The sequence below is a fragment of the Homalodisca vitripennis genome, chromosome 1 (assembly GCF_021130785.1).
Source record: "Homalodisca vitripennis isolate AUS2020 chromosome 1, UT_GWSS_2.1, whole genome shotgun sequence".
In the NCBI taxonomy this organism is placed as follows: Eukaryota; Metazoa; Arthropoda; class Insecta; order Hemiptera; family Cicadellidae; genus Homalodisca; species Homalodisca vitripennis.
Genome location: NC_060207.1, coordinates 73,020,355 through 73,039,530, shown reverse-complemented (window position 1 = coordinate 73,039,530; position 19,176 = coordinate 73,020,355). Strand labels below are relative to the sequence as shown.

The 19,176-nt window shown below is 31.5% G+C and overlaps 1 protein-coding gene across 1 annotated transcript in view; it reads right to left on the bottom strand.

Annotated features, from left to right (window-relative positions):
- Positions 1 to 19,176, bottom strand: part of LOC124364525 (low-density lipoprotein receptor-related protein 1) — a 221,709-nt gene that overhangs the window by 175,480 nt on the left and 27,053 nt on the right. Inside the window, 4 exon segments of the mRNA XM_046820081.1 lie at positions 1,096 to 1,221; positions 4,121 to 4,234; positions 9,373 to 9,498; positions 11,522 to 11,674. Of these exon segments, the coding sequence (XP_046676037.1) occupies positions 1,096 to 1,221; positions 4,121 to 4,234; positions 9,373 to 9,498; positions 11,522 to 11,674 (519 nt within the window).

Here is a 19,176-nt window from a genome sequence, read left to right as displayed (position 1 = left end):
TCAATCATTTAATTTAGCATTTTATAATTGACTTTTTTTGTGTTAGCTACTTACAACTTCTGAAATCATATTCATGGAAATCAAATATTTCTTAGAAAAATGTTGCATCTCTTTTAACTATAAAGCAATCATTCACAGTATAAGTTGATTTAATGCGTCTGTTAACGTCATCTAATAATGAAACCGTTAGCCATGAAGTAGTTCCAACTTTGTGAACTAATCTCAAAGAATTAGGGTACCTCTGACCTCACTTTCGACATTCTTTCTATTCAACACTTTGGCATCCAATATTTTTAATTTTCTAAATTATATTATAAAGGACCTGACAGAGCCTTCTTACTATGGTGCCATTGTCTGCTTTCCGTCTGTCTGTCCATGTGAAAACTCTTGGTTGATATGTCCTAGAAACATGAAACTTTGCACATAGGTTCTTCTTGGTACAAAGAATAACTCTTTGGTCAAATGTCAAAATTAATGGGAGAATAAAATATTTTTATATTGGTCTTATGAGTTACCATGATGGCAATGATAAACTTACAAAATAAAAAAAAAATTAAAAGATCTGAGTACATTCATGAAATTTAAACATGTGACATTTTAACGCATGCAAAGAAGTTACTTTTTTAATTGGTTGATAAAACTTTAGTTACGTTCTCTCAGGTCCTTCAATATTTGAATGTATAAGTTTATTCAAATTTACAATGAGAAAATTGCGAGAAAAAATTTCATATTTTTCATTAGTATGATAACTTGAGTATATTAGATATCTGTAGGAGTTTCCAAACTCACATTCTCTTGTGCTAATCTAAAATCTACAGTGTTCTTGAGATCTGACAATCTCAGAACATTTTGAAATCAAAACTATGTCTAGACATTGAAGTCTATATAAAACAGATAAGTTTGTGCTCACAGATTGGTTAGAATAATAAAATTACTGTTCAAATTTTCCTTCCTTAATTGTTTATCTTAATGATTACTCTCATATATACTGTGACAAGCACAACTGAAGAACCCATCAGTGTTGGTATACAACAGATAACATAACCTGCCCACCTTGCAGTCCTTCAGATACGTAAACACAACAATCGGACTAACCATTGATGGCTTTACACCTGGTGCTATTGACTCTCATATATCCTGGAACACAAGCACAGTTGAAGGACCCGCCAGTATTGGTGCACAACTGGTCACATGACCCGTCCACCTCGCACTCGTTCAGATCTGTAATCACAACATTGTCAACTCAGTCACCCAATGAAGGGTAATGCAAAAAAGAAACTTTTAACCCAAACATTCATAACCAAGATACTATCAAATTGTAAATCTTGAACTAGTTGTAAGCTTCTCTTTAAAAAGTCTGGCATTCTCACATTACCTTCAACACATTAGAATTGTCCAAATTAATATACAACAATCCTGACAGCTTTGAAAAACAAATTTTGTCTATAGCTACAGCACAAGGAATTTATAACAACATGTTTCTGTATCCAATTCATAAAAATAAAAAATTTGAAAATTCACCGTTACATCTGGGTTCAAAATGTTATAACAAAATTCCACAATAATTAAAAAATCCTCCATTTACAAAATGTATTGAAAATTACATTAAATGCTATATAAAAAGGTGTATTATAATTAAGCTTTCTAAATTTTTTATGAGAATACTTATATCTAAAAAAAATTGTAATATTGACTGATAGAACAAATAAGCTATATAAAAACCTTAACATTTTGAGTATAAACCTGTTTGTATGTTACAAACCATTTAATAACCACCACAAACATTTAATGTACAATATAAGTTACTCTGAGTGATATAAGAACTGTCACAAAAATATATATTTATATGAGGACCCTAGAAGTAAAGGGGTATAAGTGACAAAAAGCTAAATTTGAGTAAACACCGTTTAAAGTTGAGCCTTCACTGTAATTGCCACGATGTTTAAATGATAGTTTTTCTTCTCCAGTTTAGTAACTGTAGTCATTACTAATATTATTAGTAAAAGAAACTCATGATTTTATTAATATTACTCATTTTGAAGCTATTTTTATATTGCTAAGCAGCACTTGTACCCTTTTACTTCTAAGAGAAAGGCCAAAAGTGAAGAGATTATAAAGTTTGAGTAAAGATTTATTATTTACAATAAAACTAATACACAATTAACGTCATTGATCTATGATTCATCATCAGTGTCATAATTGTGATCTTCAATTTGGTCTTCTTCCTGTTCAGTTTGGCCTTCTCCTTGTTCAGCCTCTTCTATGTTTGCTCGTTCTTCATCATGTTGACTATCATGTCGGAGAGTTATGAAAAACCCATGGTAAATTGGAGGTACATAGTTCACCAACTGCTGTAGATTTGAATATTTAGCTTGCTTAATACGAGGCCTTTTTTCAATCGGTACTGGCGACAGATCTGGCAGGATGGCAGGGATTTTGCCAGCTCGAGTGGACTTCATAGATAGCTCATTAAACTCTTCCAAGCCACTTGCAGCTGTCTTCTTGTAAAACAGGGTGAAAGGCTTGTCCTGTTGGAAATTTAACCACTGCATACTCTGTATTCCATTTTCCACGCTTTTCTTGAACAATGGCGCAAGTGTGTGAAAGTCTAAAAAGTCGTCATTTTCCATCTGTACTGTAAAGAACTTTCTACTTGTAGAAGTAACTAGCTCCATCCAATGTTGAGGCACATACAGGTCCTTTTGGGTTTTTTTCTTTTTCAACTCTATTAAACCAAAGGCTTAGTCACACTCGTTATAAGAATGGCCTCTTACAAAAAATCTATGATCTACAGTTTCAATATTAGTGTTTCTGACAATGTGGAGCCAAAATTTTACTGTCAGATGACTCTTATTTTGGCCCCCACAGTTGTCACTAAATGCAGTTATGTGTTTCACAGATGGCGGAAGGCATCACACAGGTATTTTAGGAGACAAGATGATATTTCCTGACATCCACGTGACACCTGACCTTCATGCCACATAAAGAAATGGGTTGTTCCAGTCTGTAGGTTATGAACACCTAAGTTAAAAGTCCATAGTTGCCTAAGATAATATGCTTTAGAAGTCGATACATTAGGAGTTGGCATAGTCTTTTGCAAGTCAAAGATTATCGCAACTCTGCTATCATCCTTTAGCTTACGACACTCTTCTTTTACTGTTCTTACGACTTCTGCCTTACATATATTTTAAAGTATTACTTTAAAAAGAAAATAAAATCATAATATTGCTTTAGAGCAGCAATACCATTACCCATTTACAATGAAAACAAACTCAATTGACAGTCTGACACAGTGGAACAGGGGTACAAGTGCACTTGTACCTCTTCTCTTCCAAGCCCTACTCATAGTTGGCTTGGAGGTTAAGTGCTTTGCTGCTAGATAGCAGCACTTGTTGGACTCATCACTTAGATCTCTTTACTACCAAATAGAATAATTTATTTCCAGTTCAGTGATGCAGTTATCTTAATATTAAAAAAATGTCACTTATACCCCTTTACTTCTTGGGTCCTCATATAATGTTATGCAAAGCAAGTGCATAAAAAGAGGTTTAAAAAATACAAATAATTTAAATTAAGTTCAAAATACTACATCATACTTATATTAAAATAATTTAAACAAAAAATGTAACTGCTAACTCCTGTAACAGTTTCTGACTGCTCCTTGCACACCAGTGGATGTGATCTTTGCAACAGACCTCAACTCTTGTCCCCAGTTCACCACATCTCATTTTTATATAGTGTGATCAATGATGACATGTAATAGATTTTAAAAGCTGTATTTTAATTTCTGAACACTATTTTATACATGTTAGTATGTATGCAACACTGACTCAATATTATGAGTTAATTAATTATACAAACAGTGACCACTTAATAAGTATAGAATAGTTCTACATACCGAGAGACTCACCAACACACTGAGTCTTGTTGGGCTGCTGGCCGGTGGGACAGTAACACATGGCTCCACTGGGAGTCTGTATATAATTATTCTGAACGAGTATACTATACAACTCACCAACACACTGAGTCTTGTTGGTCTGCTGGCCAGTGGGACAGTAACACATGGCTCCACTGGGAGTCTGTATATAATTATTCTGTACGAGTATACTATACAACTCACCAACACACTGAGTCTTGTTGGGCTGCTGGCCGGTGGGACAGTAACACATGGCTCCACTGGGAGTCTGTTGGCAGCCATGGGAACACTTTAGGTTATCACACCCTGCTCTGTTCGCTGTAACCCACATTTACAGTAGCATTAGACGTAAAACATGTCCCTACAATTTATTTACTTCTAGTAAAACAATACAAAACCAAATGTTATATAGGAATTATATACATTTTAATCTGATAACACAACATAAGAAATTTGTGACTCTAGGGGCAAGAGTTCATACAGTATATAAACATAAAATTAATTCAGTTTAATGATCGTTTTCAAAAGATTTTATGTACTAATTTATTACCGTACATTTTAGAAAAGATAAAATTTTATTGCATTAAAGAAATTAAAAATCTGAGGAATATTATATTCAGATATTTGATTGAATACTGTACCATTATAATAATAAATATGTCAAAATGCTAAATTAAAACAAATATATACTCTTGTGCAAGATATGTGCAAGTGCTTAATACCAAGTTTAGTCTGAATCAATTAAAAAATGGAGGCTTAACAAGTGTTTAAAAGATAACTAGTTTGTATATTTTAACAATAAAGATTGGTTTGACATGAAAGCTCCAGCCAGTCTCTTAAGTACTAGAACCAAAAAGCATATTTGAATAGCTTATCACCAACAAACCTCGAATTACATTGAAAATGTGGCAAAAGCAAGGCAACTGTGCACATCCCACTTATGTTAGGAACCCAAAAATGGCGTAAAGCATTAAAAAAATACTAAACAACCTGTTTGGTTTACATCCAGACGTGCCGTTGAATTTCAATCAATTGGACCAATAATTTCTTGTGACTGTAAACAATTGTATATCATTATAAATTATAACTTAAAGCCACAAAGAGCTAGCTGTTAATTGGTTTATTAACCCCTTGCCCGCCACCATCGTAATATTACGTCAGTGGCCTGTGCTCAAAAAAGTGCCGCTGATGTAATATTACGTTTAGTGCGTTTTTCCCGTTTTATTTTGTTTCTTGATGTATTAATGCATCAGTATATATCGTTCTCTGCATAGATCAGTTTCCAAGTAGTTTCCGTTGCTTCCGCAAGGTAGCAGCACCAACTAAGAGGATGTTTTTTGCCGCTTAGGCACCGCCTTTGTGGGTGTGGTCTGGCTGTCCTATCCGCCATTTCGTGGTGTATTTGCCACTACGTTTGCTAGCCTCACTGTGTTTGGACAGGCCTACATAAGTTTTAGTTATAATAGTTTTTTTTCATTTTCAATAGTTTTTTATAGTTTTCAATTAGCCTAGTTTATATATTATGATTGTTAGCGGTTATAGTACTCAGTGAATTATTGTTCAGTGATGTCTTGATCGAAATATGGCTGCTTTTCAAGAGCAAATTGACAATTGGTTACTAGACTCTGACTCTGAGAGTGAAGATGACCTTCTCGGCGATGAACTGCAGGTAGGCCTATCTTCTGATGAAGAAGACCAGCCTCTACTACCTACAGATGGAGTGCAAACTGTTGGAATAAGGGTAAGACCTTTACCAATTACTTTGAGTGAGCATGCCAACACTTCGCCTGATTGTAGGCCTAGGCCTACTGCGTTTACTGGTACTCCAGGGATAAAAGTCGATGTTCAGGACAATAACGATCCTTATGAATTGTTCAAAATCTACTTTACAGATGAGTTGGTAGATTTGATTGTTCTTGAAATGAATAAATATGCTAATCAGTTTCTCGCCAATAAACCGTTACTACAGTTTTCGAGATTTCACGCCTGGAGGTCTACTACTAGGGACGAGATCTATTAGAGAGAATCTTATTGGCTATCTACATTCTTCATGGAGTAATATGGAAGCCAGAAGTTGATTTTTACTTCACTGAAAAACCTTTGTTCTCAACTCCAGGTTTTGGTAGTTTGATAAGCTGGAATAGGCTGTCACTCCTTTCTCTTTTTTTGCATTTTTCGGACAATGAGGTGCCAGTTGGACCAGGTAGCAAAAAGCTACAAAAAATAAAGCCTGTTTTGGACTATTTGTGTACGATTTGAAGAAGTTTACACACCAGAAAAAAACCTAGCCATTAATGAAAGCCTTTTGTTGTGGAAAGGTCGCTTAGGCTTCCGGCAGTACATCCCCATAAAACGGGCACGGTTTGGCATCAAATCATACGTGCTGTCAGAGTCGTCCAGTGGGTATATTTGGAAATTGAAAGTTTACTGTGGTTCAGGGACTGACATTCAAAATAACAACAGCCTTGGCCACGCTAGCATAGTTCTCACTCTGTTGAATGGCCTTGAGAACAAAGGTTACTGCATTTATGTAGATAACTTTTATAACAGCCCAGAACTCACTATTTAGTGCAAGAAAATATTTACAGATGTTGTCGGGACGGTTAGGAAAAACCGTAAAAATGTCCCAAAAGAACTTGTTTTAAAACCTCTCAAAAAAGGGGAAATGACAGCGATGTATGACAGCACTGGGACAATGATGGTGATGAAATGGGTTGATAAGCGACCTGTCCTTTGTCTAAGCACTACTCATGAACTTGGGGTAACGGAAGTAGTTAGTAAAGGGAAACCAGCTCTCGTTCCAAATCTAATTGACGACTACAACCGTTGTATGGGTGGTGTCTTCAGAGTTGACCAAATGCTGTCGGCCTACCCTACCGAACGAAAATGCCAGAAAAGGTGGTATAAGAAGGAGTTTAGGCACTTGATAAACATGTGTGTTTTCAATGCTCATGTACTGCACACAAAAAGCCAAGGAAACTGACTTCCTTTGAATTCAGAAAAAAGCTTATAAGAGTCCCTTGTCCGAAACCATCTACAGGAGGGTGAGAACGTTGCTCCTAAGCACGGTCGTCCATCACTGGAAGATGACCCCTTACGTCTCAAGGAACGACATTTTCCTGAATATGTACCAGGAACAGAGAAGAAAGAAAATGCAACAAGGAGATGTGCAGTCTGTTCCAGTAAGAAAATAAGACGGAAGACCCGGTATCAGTGTGGAAGTTGTGACGTTGGCCTTTGTGCAGCGCCTTGTTTCAAAGACTTCCATACAAAAAGAAAATATTAGACAAACATGGTAAAATGTCCATATTTACAATCCTTGTAATCTACATTTTTAGCAAAAATAAATAATTCTAAAGTAAAATGTGCTTCTTTTTTACTATAGTAGAGATTTCATACCCAAAAAAGTTTTTAAATCAAAAAATAAAAATAATAAATGTATTGAACACGCTTCACAATAAAATATTTTTTTTTAAGGTAAATTTTTTTTATTTTTTTTACAATTGTTACTTTAAACTAATATAATTCTATTTAAAAACTAATTCTAAACAAGTTTCAGCATCAAAAAAAAATTAACAACAAAACACAACAAAATCCTGTATATTTATGTGGTGGTTAAGGGGTTAGTAGAATGAATGATTCAACTATCAAAATAACTGATAATATGCTGCTAATTGCCAAAATATTTAAAAGCTAATACAATAATTTCATTCACTTATATCCAAAATTTTTTAATTTATGTTAATCATTTCTATAGCTAGAAATGTAGTGTTTATTTGTCTAGAGATTGGATTAAAAGTTTTATGCAAAGTAAAATTAATTAAATTAAGATTACTCATTATGTTTATATATGTAGAGAGAGGATGTTATATAACAGGTGATAAATATATCTGAAATTACCATACTCTTTCTGAAAGTCATTTTTGTGATAGTATGAACATTTTTGGAGTAATAAGCTACATGCATTAATCTTAAGTTCTCATTGTACAGAAGCACGCCTTAAGAACAATGGTAAGACTGCAATCTTTAGATGTAGACAAATTTACACAAGTCTCAAAATCTTCACAGTACCAGCAGTCTACCTACATCATAGAAATCATTCTGAATGGTTCAGGACAAAATTTAAACAGAATTGGTGATTTTTGTAGCAACCAAACAAGAAATGAACATGACTTTGCCTTACCAGAGCAGAGAATGGAACTCTTCACAAAGAAACCCTCAAATACTGGATCTAGACTATTTCATTTACTACCATCTGAACTGGAGAGAGAGAGAGAGAGAGAGTACTCCAGAAGACAAGTAATAACACGTACAACACAATTTCATTTTTCAGCAAAATTGTTTATAACGAATATGGATTATTGACTATTGATTCAGAGTATCAAAACAAGAATATAATCCAATAAACATATCCAAACACACTTTGTTTTCTGTCTACCTGTATGGTTTTTATCAAATATATTATTTTTCAACAATTTGAGACAAAACATTTAAATTTGTTACACATATTATCAGGTAAGTTACTTACAACTATACAAGAGAAAATTTGTTCTTTTATTTTTTTAAAAGTGGTGGTTCATAATCTTTGATGTTGAATTCATGAAAACTATAAGTTTTTACAAAGTAAAATGTATATTTGTAAAAATCTGCTCAAATTTTATTACATACAAATCTATACCAAATTTTAAGAAAATCCAGCAAGATAGGTAAGTCTTTTAGTTTACATTAAAGTAAAAGTACGATATGTTAAAATTTCATTTTATCTGTATTCAAAGATTGTTAATTTTCTATATATGATATGAGGTTGAGTGGTAGAGAGGCTATCAAGCCCTTCACCCTTTACTAACTCTGCCTTTTTTATAAAAGTATTTTTATTTCATTTAAATCACTAACGTTTTAAAACTCTGCATAATATGTAAAGGAAAATGAGGATTATTGGTAAAAAATATCTTGTATTATTAAGAAGCCATTTTTAACCAATCACATTATTTCTGTTCAGAAAACAAATGTATGAACACGAATTGGATAATGATCTGTTTATTTACAGTAGCAAAAACCATAAAATCAATTTTTATCTGGAATAATACAATTATCAAATTAATACTATTTATTTATGTATAAAAATGTAATAATTAATATAAATATCCTTTTTAATTTTATGCTAAGCATTTTTGTCTTAATTTTCTAAAACATGTCTGTACTTTGTGTTTTAATATTACATAGTTTAAAACATATTAAAAATTATCCTAAAAACACATTATATTCTAACATGAATACTATTTAAATTAAAAAAACAATATTTAATTGAGAAAATTATCATGTTACATACCAGAATAATATTGAGTTTATTGCGAAAGTAAATATGAAAAGAATGATATATTTCTCCACACCTACCCTCTCCTCTTGGTGGAAGGCAAACTAACTTTCTTGAAAACATAAAAAAGTAATGTACTCACAACAGTGCGTGCCTTCATCACTACCATCAGGACAGTCCACCACACCATCACAGAACTTCTGAATCTCAAGACACTCGCCTTCCTTGCACCTCGCCATGTTCCACATACACTGGCTTCCTTTCTCACCTTTACAATAAACCCATGATTTACAATTAATATTATTTTCATAATTACTATACCTTTCCTACTATGTAAGATTAGGGAAGACCAAAAACCTAATAAAAATTATATTGTTGATACGTACAACACAGTAGTTGCAGCACAAGTAATACCAGTTTAATGTGGAGTCTGTTATTAGATCCTAATTATGTATGTGTATATATATATATATATATATATATATTGTGTGTGTGTGTGTGTGTGTATGTGTTCAATAAAAACAGAAAAAAGAAACATACAAATTATCTATATTTCGTCTAAAAACGCACACAAAATAAAGCATATAAATTAATTTATTAAAGAAAAACGTGATCTCTGTATATCACGTTTATTTATAACTGCCCTTTATTCAGTTGTATTCTTGGTTATTCAATAGGAACTCAATGTGAGCCACGTCTTGTCACAGTAAATCTGCTCTAAATCAGTTATTTATTATTCAATTTAAATCATTTTGGTGTCATTAGATTTCTGATAAAAGCCTCTAATTTTAAAATACTAAACATCATTTCATGATATTTTTTACAATAACTGACATTGTTATTATAACAATTTGAGCTAAATTTAATACAATTTAATTTATTAGTTTTTAAGATATTAATTCTTTCATAAAAAACACATACAGACAGATGGGATACTAAGGATCAGAGACCCATGTCCATATGGTGAAATATGTTTGTCTTCACCTCAGCAATAATGTGGTATAAAGGTCCAGAAACTTACGGGACACCCTGTATGTATGTATATAGGCTATGTATGTATATAAATATATAAGGATCAAAGATGTCTGCTATCTTATCACACATGAAATGTTACAAGACGCAGTTTTGAATCCAGGCTTTATTTTTATCAAGAAGTACATGGTAATCATTTCAAGCATCTCATATGAGTGAAATTGAGGTGAGATTTCAAGATTTTTACCATTTAATTTCGTTACAAAATTATTCACAAGCAATGGGGGTTTACAAATCAATTCAAACTTTAATTAGCTACCAAAATTTTATAGGGTGACCTCTAGGTTATGCCATTCTTCTTCTTGTTTTAATACCTTTAAAATTAGGTCACTTGTTAGGGGTTCATATTTAAAAATTTTGACTTATCCTCAAAATACCCTACTTTACTTTTTACTTTTTTTACTTTACTTGGTACTTGGGGGGGGGGGGGAGTCAAAAATGTTCATACATAAAATAAATCCTCATTTCGTCATATAAACATCCCCCAAAGTAAATTAATCTATCTCTATCCATAAGAAAGTTAATAGGGAGAAGGGGAGGGAACTTTTCAGACACCTGGTATATATTAGTTAGTGTTTTATAAAATAATGAATTTGAGTATAACACTATTTTCTTTATAACATAGATCAGATCCTTTTCTTTAGTCAATGGATTTGTAAGATTTGTTTTACTAAATAATTTATTTAAGGCAGAATGCACCAAATTGATGTTCCTGTACAATGTATCTGAAAAAAATAAGAACTGTTGAGTATAAAACTTTCATCCCTGCACCTCACCAATACATAAAAACACTGTTTTGATACCTCATACTTTCAAATTTTACAGGAGGGTGCTTTCAGACCACCTTTCTTCAGAGAGCTACTCTATATTCTACATACACCCAGAAGGCTACAGTTCCGTCATCTGTAGTTCTAGAAATTGAGTACTGTTTTTATAGTCTGGTGAAGCTAATGTTCCATTCATAGGAAGACTATCATATCAGACAAAACCTTTAACTTGTATTAAAATGGGTATGTTTGTACAACTTGTATTGAAAGCATTATTTATGTTTAGTACATAATTTTTGAACTTCGTAACTTTTGCAACATTTTGTACAAGAATATTAGTTTGTACAAGTATTTACTACCAATTTGGAAATTCCTATAAACTCGCCTTTCTGGCCAAATACTAGTTTCAGATCATAATAAAATATTCTACTACTTTAGATTCACAAACTAATATCAGTAGGAAGAGGTTACAGTTATGAGGGTATAACTTACATCTGTGAGGGTCCTCATCAGAGTTGTCAACCTGCTCATGTGAAGTTCCGCAATCTGGTTCACCATCGCAGATCCAGCCAAGAGGAATACACTTACGGGAGCCAGCACACTGAAACTGACCGGGCCTGCATACTCGCTGACCCACTTCTAGAGCTGACAACACAGACAATCACTTGTTATACCTCTGCAGAAGAAGTAACACATAATTGTAGCATTAAACAGATTCTGATGTAAAATTCTGATATAAAATTGAGAATATGAATAAAACTAGATAATCTTAGTTTTTAAGCTTACACAGTGAGACGTTTAACTAACATAAGTTTTCCAGTTCACATTATATTGAAATATTGCAATTCAACGCAATTAAATTCTTGAAATATTTTAGCCACTCTTTGGAAAGCCATCTTCAATCAACAGGTATTAAACCAAAACATGTTTTAACATCTGTTGACTAAAGATGGCTCTCTGCAGCAAATTCAAAAGATTTTATAAATTTCAGTATGTAAGCAATGTTTTGACATGTTGTGAACCGGAAAACTTAGATGTTAGCTAAATGTAAATAACTTTATTCTAATTATCTAGATAGCATATCTTCAATGCAAACCCAAAATTTTACTATCTAACCCTCTGGACCAAAGGTAATGATGATGATGGTGATGTCCACCAGACCACCTGGCTGGAATGAATGTCATGGACTCCCTCCATTTTTAATTATCCCAAAAATAAATAAAACACAATATTTCCAGAATTACTACTTCAAATTAAGACATTATAGGTATCAAAACAGGTATGTGTTATTCTCTTCTTCAAGTCATTTAAAAACACAGATATAGTAAAATCCCAGAAATACAGCACTAAAACCTAAACTAAACCATCAATTATAAAAAGTTTTAACAATTCTTAGTGGTAAAGAAAGAGTGATAAATCTCAGAAAAATAAAGTAATCATAGACTTCTGACTACTGTGCTAGTTATTTCATTGCATCTGATGTGTACAGATCACTCTTACATGTTGTGCAGTGGACGGACATTAAATCTAAGGTATAAAAGTGTTTTACAAAGTATTCATTTCCAGTTTAGATTTTATTTTCATTTTAGTTATTTTTATGTCTATTTTTTGCAAATGTTAGTAAAAATTAGTTTACATGCAATGAGTAAGATACTGAATTTGAACATAATTGATTAGAATTTTTAGTAAAATGTAATTTTAACAAGGTTTTATAATTTTTAATGTGTTTTTAAAATGTTATCTAAAAAAATGAAGTATATTATAACTTTACTTTAAAATATTAGTGCATATTATAGCTAACAAAGTAACAAACATTATTTTGGTTTTAACTTAATTTTGATAGGATATACATAATTTTAAAAACATTACTGTAAAATTACGATTCTTGGCAGTTGGGTGATGTGCTATGTTGACCCTACATGACAGTTCTCAAATCAATAGTAAAATTCTTTTGTAGCCAAAGTTAATCTAGATTGTGTGTGATTATTGTTGTTTGGCTAAATAATTTTGGACTTTCTCAATTTTAAAATAAACCTACATAGAATTAAAAATGAAAGTGACAATTGAACTCAAATATGATCGGAGGGAGGAATTAACATTTTTTATTTTTTTAAACATGAGTACTTTTTTCCATTATGTATAAAATGTAACTAAAAAAGTATTGATTTTATATGTTTTGGAATTAAAAATATTTTACTCCCTCTGGAAGAGTGATATCTCAAATTTGACATTATAAATTTGTAAAAAAAACGTATTCATACGGAATCTGTGTTGATTTTTAAAAAGACAGCAGATCTGTGCCTTCAGATTTTTAGTCTGCTTCTTGCCACACTGCTTGTGGGTGCACAAGCAGGAGTGCACTTGCACACTCTTCCCCCACCAAAGGCAGTCCCCTTACCCGGCCATACCCCTCCAGCCCCTCATTCCTTCGCTCTGTGCTTGATGTCTCCATTCTTAGCTCTATGTACAATATGTATTGACTGAGAAATAAAAATCTATTATCCATTGTCTATTGTCATAACCAAACAAAGTTTTACAACAAGGCTAATCTCTCTGAGTCTTGCTTGTGTTAAGCTGAGCACACTTATTTAATTACATTCTGGATGAAGATATATGTATATAATGTTATAATAAGTTTCAAATAACTAAACCATTCAAAACATCTTTAGATATAAAAATTACAGTGGATTGAATGAACTTCAACGCCTGAGAACAATGGCGCTTTACGCGACCTGGCCTGGATGCATTAAAATTTTGCATTATTTTATCAATAATGTAAAATAATAATAAAAATAATTGTTTTCTCTGATAACATAAAAGAAAAATTAAAAACACTACCCTAATTGGAAACAGTCTGGTTAGAACAAATAGTTTAACCGTTTAATTAATACATTATCTATCTATAAATGTAGGGGTAGAAAAATTAGAAAAAACCATATAAATCGATCAGTTGACGAGATGCTATGCATTTGACGCAGGAGGTAGGATTATCTTATAATTTGGCTCAGAGTAAAACTTTTGAAGATAAGAATAAGGTTTTTTATGGGATGTATATGAAAGATACATTCAATCGAGGAATGGAAAATTGATTTTTAATAACTAATTCTTTAAAGAATAACTTTATTAATAAATATGTAGTTTTCTAAAATTATTATTATAAATAAATATGATTTCCTAGAGTCATAAATCACTATAATAGTGTCACTTCCTGAAGATATAATAGTTGATTATACAACTAATACAATCAAAGGTTTAAGTCACATACATACTGCAAACATTTTTATTTTCAGCTGTTTTTATGAGCCTGGTTACACAATTGCTCACATTTTCTAGGTCAATTTAAAGGTCTATAATTCCTGTAATGTGATCAAAAACATGTTTTAATAAGTCACTTCTCAGAGTTATTTATTGAGAAACTAACCTGAGGTTGGTGGCCTATCCTTGAGATCTGTCATTAATTTTTGTCTGCTTGTCTGTCCGAACGCTATATAAAAAATGAACTGACTTATAGACATGAATTTTGGAAGAAACTTCATTGTTATACAAGGAACAGCGAGTTCAAGGGCAGTGCATGTCCAATTATGGAATTTGACTGAGCATCATTGAAGCCTATCACTGACACAATTTCTTTTTTGTCTACCAAGGGGAAGAAAAGTTTTTTTCCGTATTACTGTCTGCCTGTCCACAAGGCATATTAAGAATGAAATGAGCTGTTAGACTTGAAATTTTGACTGCAAGCTCAACGAAGAGTATTATGCGACACGTGGTGTGGCATACTCCTACATTGTTTATATACAGACAAGACACAGTTCGATGATGGTTTCAATATGTGACTCTCAAAATCAAAATTATCCAAGGTTTATGCAAACATGGCAACTCGGATAATACCATTTCAGCTTGTGGTTTTAAGTTTCTTCAATGACTCTGGTTGTACTTTGATGATAATATTTAAATTATAAAGTACAACCAGTCAAAGTACATCTAATACAATATATATTATTGCCTGTTGAATTATTATTTGTTTATATTTGATTAATAATGATATTTTAAATAGGACATGCAATTTTAATGGTTTTATTTTAATTATTGACCATTTATAATTAAACTTATTATAATTCAATATGTTGATTAATTTTAACATACAGTTATTGTTTTTAAAGGAATAGTTTAATACATATTGATAATATATTATACTTGGCATTGCACTACACTACTGACTGTCAATACAATTGACGTTTTTAAAATCTATGAATACATTACAATAACATTGTACACGTTGATGAGCAATCTCTTCACACAACATTACTCAAGGATAGTTGTATAGTTGTGAATGTTACTTTTGCAAAAAAATCTTGACCTTCTTTATTTCAAGGTGATATCAGCCAGTTATAGCAGCTATTTTGATTATATCTCAATGAGGATTATATTTAACTCACTATTTACGCTTATACTTTTATTTTACACTTTATATACATTTTACATTTTTATTTTTGATTATTGAATTAGGATAGATGTTTCATTTTAAACATATGATTGATACACATCCAACCGCTTTTTTAATTAACAATATTGTTTATTACTTCTTCAGTAAAGAAATCTCAAACTACTTTTACTACATTATTATAATATTCAAAAAGCATAGACTTTGCGAGAAAGATTTAAAGGGTTTGGAAGCGCATTAATCATATCTTTTAAATGAGACATCATTCATAAATCTAAAACCTCAAATATAAGGGTGTAAATGTGTTTAAGATTTAACATTGTTTTATAGGCCAAAACTCGAGGTAGTTCCACTACATCTGGTCCTTAAGAAAGATGAAAATCAATACAGGATGTGAAAACTTGATAGTGTTAAGTGTATTTGCTGTAACTTTACTATGTTATCATGACAATGATAAATATTAGACAAGTATATTCAGAGAAAATGATAAACGAGCTTGTATTTACCAAAGATACAAACAAAAACTGAGGTTCTTTCACTTCTTTCTCCGAATTAATTTATTTTCAAATAATATTTATTGCTGTTATTTATGTTTATATTTTTAATTCTTGGAACATTATTCATTGGCCAAGATTGTTAGACTGATGAGGATATATAACTCAGATTAGTCACAAAACATTTTCTATAGCCTTTTGTGAGTTTTAATTAACTTCCACATAAAAACTCAAGACATTAAAAAAATGTTTGTAGTGTTGCATCATAACTTTTATACAGAGTGAGGCCACCTGTACACAATGTAAAGCAGCTGAACCAAGAAACCTACCTTCTCTGTTTCAACAAAAACCACCATATTTCGACTTCAAAGAATTTAGAAAATAAATTTAAACACCCAAAAAATAACATTTTTGCGGAGGTAGGTGTAATTTTTAATGATTTGCAATTGTAAAGGTAAGCCAAGCAGTGTCTTATTTTAAATAACTCTATTCAATGATCATTTTAAAAGAAGAAAGTTTTTTATTTAATTTAATTCTTGTGTACAGGGTGGTCCAAAATGTCACCGTATTTTTACTGTGACCTCAATAAACATCCAATTGTTTATGCAAGGTTACCAATGAAGTACTATTTCTAAATATATTTTACTGTTGTTACTATTCAGCACATATCCAATTTTTTTAAACAGTTCAAATTTGGGATATTTCAAACTTGTAAAACCTAAAAAATTAAAATAGCAAGGAAAGTACTAATATTACAGTAAAAAGTACTAAGTTTTACTCAGTTTTGTTACATTTGATACGCTGTTGTGCTCCTACCTTTTTGCCTTAGGGTATTGAAAAGTACCATTTGTTTATAAAACATACTCCGTATAATGAGAGGTACCATATACTAAAAGGCTGAACTATCAAATTTTTTGTATACAACAAAAGGTAGACGCCTCAATACTTGGTGCAGTATTATTGATAACCAAATTGTTGGCTCGTTTTTTAAAACACTTGGATGAAAATATATACAACTTCCTCATTGATTACTTACCTAAATTATTGTTGAATATACCAGAACAAACTATCCAAGATATGTGGTTTAGACATGATAGGGCGCCAGCCCACTACTCTGAAGCCGTGTAACAAACTCTGAATGAGGAATATCACCAAAAATGGATTGGGAGAGATTGACCAGGCAACTACCCACCCAGATCCTCGGATTTAACATGCATGGATTTGTAGGGAGAGTTTAAAAACTTGGTTTATACATCAAGGCCCATGACTAAGGAGGACAAGAAGCAACGAATCAGGGTTACTATTCAGTCAATAAACGAAGAGGACTTAAGGACTGTAGAAAATTTCAGTTCCAGAGTAGAACTCTGTTTGGAAAACAACTGATTACAGTTAAAATGTCTGTAAATAAGGTTAGTTGAATAACACATTGTTGGACCGAAATGATTAAAACCCAGATAATAGTACGAATAATAATTACTTAAATTACAGCATCTAATGAAGTAAAAGTTTATAAAAGTAAAACGTTTTTAAAATTACTTCAGTAAGAACCAACGTCAAATACAGGAGTTCAAAATGCTGTAATGCAATAAAACATCATGAAAGTTTGTATTATTTTGTAAAATTTCTCAACCATCCACGATAAAAACAAACTTCAAGTATAAAATATTTTAGTTTTTAGAAGACAGACGTCTATATAACATCTTGATAACGAACAGAGCTGTAAAATAGAAATTTTGAATGAACCTTCTATCCATACAAGAAACATAGAGTTTGATGGTGGTTCATATCACTCCATGGGATTAAGCTGAGCATAATTGAAGCCTATCACTGAGTAGTTAGTAAAATTTCTCTTCTGCCTGTCTGAGGTTACAAAAATTTCTACCTGATTACATGTGTTTGCCTGTCCACATGACATCTTGAGAACAAGTTGAGCTGTAGACTTGAGCAAAGCCTGTTACATAACAGGTGTGGTATGGTGTATTTCTATCTTGTTTAAAAAGTACTCAATATATTATTGAATTATATAATTTAATTTGAAAGAAACAAATTAGCATACATAACAAAAAAATTTTATGTTTTGAGAACCGTTTTAGGAAATATCCTGTTTAAAAGCAGTTGGAGGATGGATGTTAAGGGCCATAAGATCTTTAAATTATTTCAATGAATCAATCTCTTTATTACTGAACACACAGTTACATGTACAGACAAATTTCACTATCAATCTTAATACTAAAGTTATTGCTATATTAAATAAATATTTATGAAATACTCATGGCAGCTTTTTAAAATATTAAACCTAAGAGCCAAGATGAAATAGCTTTTTTTAAATTACACGAAACCAGAATAAGTATATTTTTTAATGATGAAACAAGTTAATAGTTCTAACAAAAATATATAAATAACAGTAAAATCTATAGGCAATAACAAAATTTAAGAAGTAAAATAACAATACTAACAAGAGATAAAAACACAAAGTAAATATATTGTACAGTGTTAATTATTAACACAATGTGATCGAAATTTTCAATAAAGTATAAACAATGCTGATTTAAGTTTATTTTTTATGTTCTTAAAGGATATGTTCTTTTATACTGTTAAAATTGTTTTTAAGGGAGACATTTAATTGTATTAGGTAGAAAATTAAACGGCTTAGCACAGAAACTCTTACAAATGTTTACTATAAAAGGTCAAAACAAGAAATAATATTATATTTGTTATGTGACAAATCAGTGACATGTTTAAGCTCCTGTTGTGAAAATTTTAAATTAATCACAATTACAGTGAGCATCTCTACAGGTCCCATCATTATTCTAATTGCTTTTTAATTTTTTTAATTCTTTCTTAAAAGTTAAATGAGCATTAAAGTATAACTATTTCCAAAACTTATGTAAAACACATTATTAAAATAATGTTTAGAAGTATGAATCACGGATAAAGATGAATAAAATTAAGTGGACTTCATAAATATTCAACACTAATTCATAAATAAGACTCCTTTTTAAAATGAAAATAACTAATGCTATCTTTGATCCTCGATGACTGTTGATAAATAGCTGTGCTCAAAGCTCTCTTATAGGTATGATGAATGCATCACCTGACCCTGCCTATTGATTACTAATCTTCCCATCACCATTTATTCAACACACTTAACCTTCTCCTGCATAAGAAATGGAATGATGTCATTCAATCATTTCCTGTTTCAGTACAAATAA